The sequence below is a fragment of the Amyelois transitella genome, chromosome 23 (assembly GCF_032362555.1).
Source record: "Amyelois transitella isolate CPQ chromosome 23, ilAmyTran1.1, whole genome shotgun sequence".
Taxonomy (NCBI): Eukaryota; Metazoa; Arthropoda; class Insecta; order Lepidoptera; family Pyralidae; genus Amyelois; species Amyelois transitella.
Window position 1 is genome coordinate 3,892,305 of NC_083526.1, and position 12,635 is coordinate 3,904,939.

The 12,635-nt window shown below is 33.0% G+C and overlaps 1 protein-coding gene across 4 annotated transcripts in view; it reads right to left on the bottom strand.

The window, feature by feature from the left end:
• Window positions 1-1,008: 1,008 nt before the first annotated feature.
• The window catches only part of LOC106130735 (5-hydroxytryptamine receptor 1), a 94,863-nt gene continuing 83,236 nt past the window's right edge, over window positions 1,009-12,635 (bottom strand). For all 4 annotated transcript variants that reach the window (XM_013329646.2, XM_013329645.2, XM_013329644.2 and 1 more), the window contains 2 exons: window positions 8,843-10,263; window positions 1,009-8,482 (listed from right to left, as the gene is read on the bottom strand). In XM_013329646.2, coding sequence (XP_013185100.1) covers window positions 7,730-8,482; window positions 8,843-9,808 — 1,719 coding nt within the window. In that variant the 5' untranslated portion in view covers window positions 9,809-10,263 and the 3' untranslated portion in view covers window positions 1,009-7,729. The remainder of the gene's footprint in view (window positions 8,483-8,842; window positions 10,264-12,635) is intronic.

The window sequence follows — 12,635 nt, forward strand, 5'->3', positions numbered from 1 at the left end:
GTTTCGATGCCAAATTGCGTGTCAACTAATGGTTTTAAACCACGCTTTCAGCTTTCATCGCCCCAGTTTAGCCGGTTGTCACCGGTGACATTGACCTTTACAAAGCATCGTTCAATACTGTATCTACCCGCGTTGGATTTTTTCTTCTGATAATTGGCTAAGTTAACATTTCTATAATCTTACTCTTTAATTTTTATCAAAGAAATAGCTCTTAAAAAAGCAGTCCCTCAGATACATACGTAAATATATAAATCATGCCTTTTCCGGAGGGGTGGGCAGAGACCACATCTTTCTGCTTGACACTATCCCTGCATACTTAGCTTTTTCAGTGATTTAAAGTTTAACATTCATAAATAAGTAAATCTATGTTGCCTTCCACACGGCGTAATACCAAAAAGGTTTTCGTAGCTGCGTCTTACTGCGTTAAGCGCGCACAGCTACTCCTGATTAATTCAAGAAAAAAGAAGGAAAAATAAATGAAAGCTTAATTAATAGTCTGTAAGTTGATGATTAAGATAACGATGACAAAACAATGCAACGACCTGCTCAGAAAAGGACGTCACGCTTCGAAAACTAAAATATTTTTTCATTAATAAAAATCATCATTAATCACTGAAAAAGTTGGAAGGTCGTGTTCAAATACAGTTTTACGTTCGAAGGCAAATAGAATAGGCGTAGGTAAGGAAAATTTCATTTGGCCAATTTCAATTTTGAGTTAATTATCAACATAACCTCTGCGGGACAGACGTAGTTTGCTTGCCTGTGCCACACAAGGTCTCGAGTTCGAATAATCCCGATCGTTTCTAGAAAAACTGGCCAAGTGCGAATCAGACTTGCGCACGAATCGTTCCGTACCATCATTACATTTATTTTGAAACCTGTTTATTAAAACACTACCTGTACATTGAAATCACTTAAAATTATTGCTTGAAAATTGCGTTTCTTGAATAGAAGTCTTAGCAGATACGAGTAGCTTAAAGAGTACGATATCGCAATAAAACAAATAAATCGAAATCTAATTTTATTTTGTCGCTTTACGACCCTACATAAGAAAATACAATGTGGAAAGATAAGGTCTGTTTCTACACAATATACAAGAAAGAGTAACACGAGTCTTTCGATCAGGTGAGGAGACAGTACAGGCTGTAACTTAAAAATAATTAGAGGTTAGTTTACTCATCAGTGCAAACAACTCGACACATTTTTTTTAAATTATTTAAAATTATATCGATTATCTTTTTACACGAGTAAAGTCTGTAAAATAAATGTACCACGTATGTAGTTTTTGTGGTTTTAACCAAAAATACTATTACACTGAGAATATTACCACGCATATTCGCACACCTATTGGCACATGTTTTTTACCGACTTCTGCCTAAGAAAGTTAGTTGTATGTACTGGTGAGTGCACTTTTTCATTTACAATTCCATGAGTAAATATATGTATATCTGTACTTTGTTTGGTACACTCCGTACAGTAAAAAATAAGGAGAAATAAATGAATGTCATCCCACAAAAGAGAAGCTTTGAAATCAACCAATCACAGGCCTCAATTTTTTGCGAATAAATCCAGATTGGTCAATTTCTGCACTTCTCCGCAATAATCTGCTTCTGCCGCAAACTGTAATTTGTTCTTTGATTATCGAACTTTTATATAAAAAAATACATAGTTATGATAAAAACACATATTCCTTAAAACATACTATATAAAAATCACAAATTATAAAAATGTTTAGCATTAGTTGCCGTGCAGAAGGTTAGATTTTAATGTCAATGCGAGTGAATTTACAGCAATATTGCTATAAGTAATTAAATTGCTAAAGTTATTATTGTAGATATATCAGAAAGTAATAAAAAATGTACCTACTAGTATGGCAACACCTCTACGCTACAGTTACGAAACGCCAAAAGTAAAGTTTCCTCATATTTTTAAATCATAAATAGACCCGACCGACTCAACATGGACGGAGCCGAGGTTTAATTTATTTATTTGTATCTAGGTATAACATCGAAGCTGTCGGAAGATCTTTTTTGTAAGTCCATCGCGCACCGTATTGCACTTTGTTTCTTTTTTTATAATTATCTTTTCATGTATAGGTAGTACAATAAGTAATTCATAACACATTATTGAAATATTATTTTTAGAATATTGTTAGCGAACACACAGAAACATAAACCGTAAATCATAAACGTTTGTTATTCCAACAGTTCAAGTTCACCACTGACGTAACTATCTATATTTCACCGATATCCATCAGATATGCCATAGATCGACACTTGTACTATTGCCAGAATTCTATTTTCTACACCTATCGATAATATTTGGATATAATTATATAAGTACAATTGGGGCCAGACAATCCTGACCAGAGGGTCAGATTGTCAAAAAGTGATAAAAAGAGGTACAAAGGTAATCAATATTCTTCATTATATAAATGTAGGTTAACAGCTGAACGTGGCCTTTAAGTCTTTTGATGACTGTTGGCTCTGCCTGCCCCGCGGTGGATACGAGTATGGACGTGATTATATGTTATGTTATGTAGATATAAATCTATATGTGACTGATAGACAACGTACAGTGAAAACTAATGGATCTAAAAAAAAGAGATGTGGTTATGTTTAAAACAGGATAACACAGGTTAATATTCCGAAATTCCCAGGGAAGCAGCAACTAAACGAGATTTTCTTTTTTTCCTCCACCAAATGAAAAATCTCTCGGGTCAGTAACCATGCAAATAAATTTAAACTTCGATAAAGTCATGCAAGAATTGCAGCCGTAACGCAAAAACAAAAAGTTGGTTAGGTGTAGGTAGGTAGGAGATGTTTAATTTTATCCTCTGGCAATACTTAATTTTAATAAAAAATATTTCGACAATACCATGAAAGAAGTAACTCGCCCCCAGTGACCTTTTAACACTCTCCACTTTGTTCTTTGAAAGCTCCTTCGCAATAACATAAAATATTAAAATTGTGTGTTGTCCGATTTTTTGATAAAAATATCATCATCTAAAAATGTAGGTTGTTATATCCTGTTCCGATCCATTTTGGTTAAGTTCTGAAGAATATAAATAACATTGAAATGAATTCAATCAAAATTATGATAAATAATTGGGTTTATTTTCAAATGTAATCAATAAACGCATTACTTATATTTACCAACTTTTATCGAAAATGGCAAAATTAAAGTGAATTTTAGCATTAATTTATTTAATGTTATTAAATAATAATAATTTCAGCGATATTTCAGCGTAGCAATTACAAAAAATTGCGTATAAAGCTAAAAACAAGTTTATATTAAAACTATTTTTGTTCTGCTCAATAAATTTACTCGCATTGTTTTGTCATTAGGTACCGATTTGTAAAGATTTATTTTTTATTTAACATATTTAAAATGATAAACAACAATACATATGTACAACATTTATTTATTGTTCAGTTAAATACATCTTTTTGGTATATCTATGTGCAATTGAGACGGAGAGAATATGGTAAGAGTTACTTACATTAATAGGTTAGGCCGGAAAATAGTGCCGTGACGAGAATATTACACAAACGATAAAATAAAATGAACAATTTGAACCAAACGAAACGATATTTGATTATTGTTATTTCTACTTTAATTCTAATAGGAAATCGGAAAATTATTAATTATGAGTTTTCATTTCAGATTAAGTAAATCGCTCTTTCATTATTCTCGGCTTCTTTTATTATTGACCATAAAGCATTTGGTCTAAGATAAAACTCTCTATTCTAACTCAAAAAAATAATTTATAACCAACAACGCCGAACCAATATCGATACTTCGTAAAAACAGTAAAGTGACTTATGTTAATTTTCGTTTGCGTTCGAGTTTCAAATCGACTTAAAGTTCGATCCGTTTGCACTGTATTCTCTCACATCACTATGTAGAGTGCGACAAGTCAAACTAGGTCGCAATTAAATGGCACCAGGTGGGCTAAGTTAGTAAAGTGAATGAAGATGAAAAGACAGCTTTTACATGTCATTTATTGAATTTTGTTACCTTTAACTTTGGTTCATTTTACAAAACTAGTGTCGTTTATGTGAGTGTAAATTTAGTACAAATAAATTTACTAATTTTAAAACAATTTTATTTATAGTGTCCTATAAGTGTTTTTTTTTTTAATTTAGTATCTTTATCAAAGCCACACTTAATCTGTTTGAGCTTTGTAAATAGTTAATAAGGAATTTAAAAAAGTATGAAATAAAACCATTTATTACTTGCATGGTAGTTTTCATTAGGTATGATTTTTACAAAAAAATGACATGTTAAAAAAGAACCCGTCAATATTATGAAAATGCCGCCTTTTCATTTACATTAAAAGTTTTGAAATTGTATCTAAGGAAAATTACTTCTCTAGAGACATTTATGCCGAATCTGTGGTTAATAACAATAATATCCACACTTAACCACAATTATTGTATCATGCACAGTGCCGGATTAAGCTAACGTGGAGCCTTTAGCTAAATTATATCATTAAGTCTTTCTTGTACACTCAATATTTCATACAAATATACTTTCGCTTTAATTTTGAAATTGGATTACGATGATTTAAAAGATACTTGTGTTTAAAGTTTAGTGTACAAGAGTATCTTGAATTTTGTTCAAAAATTAGTTTTATTTAAATCATTGAAAACTGAACAGCGATTTCTCAATTTTTTTGTGATTTTCATTCAACTGATATCAATAACAGTCGGCACAGAAAAATAAAAAAAAGTGATCCCTCTGGAAAATTCTGTCAAAAATAATAGACCGATAGTGTAGTGCGTCGACATGATATCGATAGAATCTCATTCGAATCATTTTTGACATTTTAAGTTCAATTACAGACTGTCAAATGACCAAAACTATTCCACTGAGACCGAAACCATATTGACACATCTACTGTTGGTACATTTTTTTTGAACAGGCTTGTCTATAACATTTTAAAAAAATTGTGCGTTAATCCGCCACTGATCATGGACAGAAACTACATCAAAAGAACTTCATATCTCAATTAAAACATCGAATCGAAATGACAAATTATTTTTCCAAGCGTAGTTTCCCCACACGGTTTCTGCAATATTCACCTACTATTTTATTTATATATATTACATCACTAGTGCATAACTAACAATATTTACAACATTTTGTCCTAATATTTATTTTGTTCTATGTTAAATGGTTGCCAGCTGAGTGTTTGATTTTTGGGACACCTGAAGACCAGATAAATGGCAGGGTCTTATAAAAAAAATATATTCATCTTGCAGTGGCAACACTGAGAAAATTTTAACTAGGTAGGTATTTATGACTTGGTTTTATGGCAAGTAGATAAAATAACATAACGTTTTGAAAATGATTTATTTTTTCAAAAACTGTATTGCGTACTTTATCTTAAATGAACTTTTTTCTGCTTAAAATAAATTTGTATGTTTGTTATTTTTCTTAAAATGTGTATTTCCAGTTGCAATAAATATTTGGATTAATATTAGACCTGCATTTGTGTTTCTTAATTAATTATTATACTATGCGTGTTTCTATACAATAAGCGGTAGATATTATTCTTAGCGGTAGAGGTTAAGTTTCAAAGTTTAATACACCAAAGGGTTTAATGCATTCATTGAATACGTTACACCTTTTGATGTGGCAATTAATTTTGGGGCTTTCATGCCTTGTTTGTAAGTAACATTGTCTGAAGACAAAGGAACATAATAACTATCGCAACATAACATTAGGTAAATATATTTTAATATACAAATGATTAATTAGAAAGTTTCCATATTGATACTATAGAAAAGGATATTTTATGATTCGATATGACTTGCATGCACCACCCATCTTACTTAACATAAGGCGAATTAAGGTAAAACGCATTCAAATTCCTGACAAAAATAAAAGAAACAAGTATGATATTCCTTTATTTTTAAATTTTATTTTAAAAGACAATATTATTTGAAACAAGGAAATTTTCTTACTTAAGTACGATAACTCGGAAATCCTCAGTTAATTGAGATAATAAATGGGAAACCGAAACATGGCGCCGCCAAATTATACTTTCTAATTTAATTGTCCCTGCTGAAGATACTGTTGTGATTATTTTGTTTAGTAATTTCACTTGATGATTTAATTTTCTTGTTGATTTTCAGCGCGAATTTGGTGTCTATATTTTTTTATTTTATTTTTGTACCTTTCCAAAAACAAGTCCTCGTTTACTAGAGAAATTCCTCATAGGGATGAATTTTTAATTTTATCCTAAGTACTATGGATTTTTTTTGTAAATATTAACAACAAACAAAAATTGCTTTTAAAGGATGGAAAGAATTAAGAATAATGTCGCAATCTTAGTTTTGCTAAAGATTTTCTCAATGTTACCAATACTACGTACCTAAACATATAAATTTGAAATGCGATATTTAACAGCAAATATAGCATTTAGGCGATATGCAGACAAACTATGATATGAAAATCCTGTTTGACAAGAAGAATTATGTATTTATGATATGAGACAGTTATAGTTATAATCTTGAAAATATATTGTATGTTATATGTTACTATTATTGTAGCCAATTCTATTTGTACACCTAAGTTACATGGCAGTGCCAAAAATTAATATATACATATTCCAATTATGAGCTTACATATACTATCTATTTTATTGCAAAGAATATATTAATATATAATTTAATAAATATAATAACAACAGGTACCATAAGTAAAACAAAATGGATGAATAAATTAGAAAAACAAAAAACACTATATTTCTAACCTACTATCACATGGATTAAAATACTTCTGACTACCGTTAAGTCATATATATTATATACCTTTTACGTAATAATATAATACGTATTAATACTATGGTTACCAAATTCACAACAGCTTATATATAAAACCTCTCAATTTACAGCTAGTTATCTCTTTGGTCATTCCAAAATATTTCACATTAAGTTTCAATCTTACTGAAACGGATCGACCAATCACGGAGCTCTGTTCTTTAAAAACGTGATCTGATTGGTCAATTTAGCACGTTTTCGCTTCAATTGAATAATGCGGCCAACATTAAATATGTTCTCAGTACAGGAGTAATCGCTTATACAATCAGTATATTGAAAACGGCAAGGTTAAAACCAATGTTTTTACCTTAGTGGTTACCTATCGAAAGTGATTGAAATAACTTTGCATTTATTGTCTTTAATAGTTGTATCTGCGTAAAAAAATCAGATATCGATAGTCGATATTTTTGATAACATCACTGTCTACTTCGCGACTACCACTATACCGGGAATCAGTGAGGAGCAACTTCATTCAACTACAATTGCTCACCTCAGGGATATTTTATGATAGAATTTGTAAATCTATGGTCTACATTGTAAGTAAACCTAATAATCATATAAAATAATACGAATGGGAAAACTGTAAGTTTTATTCAAACTTGTTTTAGACATTGAATTTAGATAATTATCCCCATTGTGAACGGCCGGTAAAATTATTTTACTAACTTTAATGCCATAATTTTATTCCTTAACTAATTAATTATTTTATAAATAATTTGACTAAACCTCAGAGGAATATTTTACAAATTAGTAACGACTAGTTGATTTGAAACAGCTTAATAAAAAAGTTATAAATAGTCAAACAAAAAACAACTCAACACGGTTAGACCTTGTAACTACCTTAAAAGTCTTAATTAGATCACAGTATCTAGGCCTGTAGGGACCTCAGGCATTGACAATCATAGAAAACTCTCCGATGCCCTCGTGTCGTCGCGTTCAATCGCCGAAACTATTTCCACCCCTTCGTCATAGTTGTGCACATTTGTATTATGATTAACACAATAATGGGGATCTGGATCACCGTATTGGGTATGATAAAATTCCTCTCGCATCATGTTATTTAGATTAGAACACCTAAAGAAGAGGATCTCTTGGAAGGGCTTTCTAAAGTCTCTGTTCAGAGTTGCGTAAATTATTGGATTAAGCAAACTGTTGATGTAACCTAACCAGAGAAAGAGAGCACTGACTGCATCAGGGATAGCACCTTCTTCGACGAAAGGCCTTATCAATGCCAAGACGAAGAATGGAAGCCAGCAAATGACGAAGGCAGACATTATAATCCCAAGAGTTGTCGACGCCTTTCTCTCTTTTGCTAATTGGAATCTCAACTTCTTCTGATGTGGAGAATGTGACGAGTGGAGCAAGTCCTTGGCAATGTGACTTTTTTGAGCAAAATTTGATAGCGACGACCTGATTCTGTTGGTCGTTATTTTGTGACTACTGCTTTCCGATGACTGTCTTCTTCTTTCTTTAATTTGAAGTTTATTGTCTGATTGACTGGACTGGCTTACGTGTGAAGTAGACCGGTTAATAGTATGGATGGGTTTTGTGGGAGTTTTATTGTGCTGCAACATTGGGCACTGCGACTCATTGGACTTGCGTTGTCCGCTGAAGCATCGCCCAATCGTACTCTCTGTTTTTTCTACACTACACTGTAACAAAGAAAATCTAATATTAGAATTAATCAAGGTAACCTGTATCTCTCTCATTTTTTGAGTAGCACACCCGATTTGCACGTATCTGCAATCGCATGGGCAATAAGCCCACTATTTAAATTCCTTTGAATTTCTTGAAGTTTCTTGCTATATCAAGTAAGGATATTTTACCCAGAAAATATATTAGTGAAGAAAATAAAAAACAAAATTACGGCCTATCGGATTTGGTACAGTATGAACTTTGCTTATTATTCTTTAAGGTTTGTAACATAGAGTAAATTCAAATAAGTTTACTGGTAATGTTTAAACACACAATAATATAAATGAAGATGTTGCTATTAAGTTATACAGATTTACCGTTGTGTTAGTGCTAGCTGTAGATCCTCTTGCCGCCGGTTGCGCCGGCTGCGTCCCCAACAGCCTCGCCTCCGCAGCTCCGCCATTTTTCACATTTATCTCCAGGTAACAGTGAGTCTCCAAATGTGACTGAGCTCGCTTCTCATCCTTCACAATCTTCCTAGCAGCACTAAATATTTTGTAGTATACTACTATCATTACAGTGAGCGGTATGTAAAAAGAACCGAGAGTAGCATATATTTGGTACACTTTATTTTGGGATACAGAACATGACGTTTCAGTCTTCTCGTTGCCCAATATGAGGACTGGTGGAAGCGATATAAAAGCTGCACTCATCCAGACTATGAACACGCAAAAAAACATTCTCTTCGGTGTTCTTTTCACGCCGTACTCAAGAGGTTTTGTTATGGCGTAATATCGATCAACGGAGATCATACATAGATTGAGAATACTAGCTGCGCATGAGAGCACGTCGCTAGATACCCAGAAGTCACAAATAACTGGTCCAAAAGGCCACGTTCCCATTATATCATAAACCATAGCTATTGGCATCACTATAGTGGCCACACAGATATCGCTCACTGCCAACGAGACGATCAGATAATTACTCGGTCTTCTAAGTTTTCTTACTAAGCAGACAGCAACGCAAACTAAAATATTTCCAATGACAGTGCCAATGATGACAATCATGAAAATTGTGGCAAGCAATATACTGACGCCCGTGGAGTATTTCCTATGCTTGACATGCACGTTGCTATCAGTGAGGTTGTCGTCTAGAAGCGTCCAATTCACGGTCGAGTTAGGGTTGCTGATATTAAATTCGGAGGTGAGAGATGATTCGTTCAAGACCGAGGCTTCAGACGTGTACGTTTGGAGCAATACAAAGGATACTAGTATGAAAAGATGCGAAGATAAAGCAATAAAGTTGGGCAGTAAACAATGGGAGTTATGACTTTGAGTCGCCATACGAGTCCCTGATGTAGGTGACGTTTACTAACGTTTTCTTGACCTTGCCATACATTGGTTTTGATTTTCTACTTTATACAGTTTTCACTTCTTAATTCAATTTTACTTAGCAACAGATAATGTAAGTCAAGTTTGAAAAACGACTTCGTCGTGAAGTTTCTTGCCTTTGGAGTGATGTGTCTGATTAAAATTGAGAATAAGATTCAATTGACATACTGCTTGGACTGAATTTGCTATTCCGAGCATAGCCATTGGAACTCCAAGAAAGTATTGGGGAAGTTGTCTTTGGATGTTAGAGAATAGAGTTTATTATTGTTTGTAGTTGATCTTTGGTGTAAATTGCTAGAGGCGTGTTGTTTTATTGCGCTCTAGAGGTAGTTCGAGAGCCTTCTAGTTCAATATCCCGTCTGCGGATTGCTTCATTAGGGCCGTTGATTGGTGAAGAAATTTCCGATCTGAAAAGAAAGAAAAACGCTGTTTAGCACAAGTTTTCTGCTTTTTAATTGCTTGTGAGATTACATTGTATAGGTATTGTAAGATGATTGTTTTTCTGAGTTAACAGTAAAGTATAAGGTTATTTTGTTGGATCTATAAGTAAATAAGTTTATAACAGACTACAACTGTTTTGTAGATTAATTAAAATGAAAATAAAACAAATAAGTGTAACAACAACTGGCTTGGCAAAATAGGTTACCATCAATGATAACAAAAATTCAAATATCACCCATAAAAAATTCAAAACATAGCATAATATTATACGAATAAATTTTATTGATGAAATATGTAAATTAGTACCTATTCATACGCATAAAACGGAATTGCACATACATTTGAGTATGTGAAATGTGTATACAGCATGCGGTGCCGGATATTTTCTTATTGTAAAGCTTATGTTTAACTAAGAATACGTATTGTTTTTCACTAACCATAAAAAAACTCAGGCGTTACTTAGTGGCTAACTGACAATCGTTTGATCAAAATAGAAGTTAGGAGGGAGAACTGAAATTTGGCGTACATAAATTAATAAACGAAATTTTGAGGTGGAGAGAGTTCCCCAAATACCGACGAGAATGGACAAATACATACATACATACATATGGTCACGTCTATATCCCTTGCGGGGTAGACAGAGCCAACAGTCTAGAAAAGACTGAATGGCCACGTTCAGCTATTTGGCTTAATGATAGAATTGAGATTTAAATAGTGACAGGTTGCTAGCCCATCGCCTAAAAAAGAATCCGAAGGTTGTAAGCCTATCCCTTAGTCGCCTTTTACGACATCCATGGGAAAGAGATGGAGTGGTCCTATTCATTTTTGTATTGGTGCCGGGAACCACACGGCACAATGGACAAATCTAGTTGATATTCAATTGAAAACAAACTTATAGGAGAGCGTAAGTCCATTTAGTTGCACGACATGTGTCATTAAGTATATACGGAGCTATCCCGGCCTGAATGGGGCCGGCACAATGCGCCGTCTTCAGCTGGGCGCGACCCAGATACTTAGGAGTAAACGCTCACACCAACAAGAAATAACTTCGTTTAAGTCGTTCATATGAGTTTTTGGTCGCACTTTGTTATCAGGCGTTTGTTTTTTTTTATTATGAAAAATTTAATCTGGAATGTATGATGTATGATAGGATATATGATAGGTAAGTTCGCTGATTAAAAACGAAGTATTTTCACTTCTCTTTCTATCTTAAAGTATATAATATATTCTGTGTAGTATCTGTCACTTGTTTCGAAAGAAGACTAAAAAAGTTAATGATAAATTCGCCCGCGTTAAGCCTCATACGAACAGTGTTTACTCGGCCATTTTTGAACTCAATTTATATTCATACAGAGGAACAGTATATCATTATTAGGGAAAGTGTGGTAAGGTGTTAGGGTAATATTCAAAGTAAATAATATATTCAAGCCTTTTTTACTATCAGAGGATGAAATACTGAGATCTTTTTGGTTGTGATGGAAGGTTTTCTGAGCATAATTTTAAATAAAAAATATATTTTTTTTAAAATGATGTGCAGATGCTTTTGCCTTGTAGTTCCAGGCACCAATACAAAAAAGAATCCATCTTTTTCCCATTGATGTCGTAAAAGGCGACTAAGTGATAGGCTTACAAACTTGGGATTCTTTTTTAGGCGATGGGCTAGCAACCTGTCACTATTTGAATCTCAATTCTATCATTAAGCCAAATAGCTGAACGTGGCCATTCAGTCTTTTCAAGACTGTTGGCTCTGTCTTCCCGTCAAGGGATATAGACGTGACCATATATATGCATGTATATGATGTGCGGATCTAATCTCAGGGCTCCAAACAAAACTGGCAACATATCAAAAATTACACTAAGAATTATTTATTTTTATTGCCTTTTTAATGTATTTATTTACAAGACGAGACTAGCATTAATTTTATCTTCATAATAATTGCCCATTATAGTATCGTATAAGGACACCGTACTTCCTAAAAAGTACTCAAATAGATTAATAGACCGATACACAGTTGCTTGTCCATATAAAGACAAAGTGACGTTAGTCTTAATATTTCAGGGTTCTGCCCAAAAATGTGTACTAATTTTTGACTTATTTATGAATGAAGTATCTAGTACTATAATAAGATGCTTTTTTTTTAAAAACGCTTGATAAGGTTTTTTTAACAGGGTCACGGAGGCTTTATTTTTTATGATCAGGTGTTGAAAACCTCACGAGCACCTGCACCAGGGATAACAATATATAGGAATAAATAAACATAAAAAAAATGCAGATACTAACACAAATACATGAAGAATTTAATAAAATATTTTGAACTAGACTTCTTACTGAAAAAAT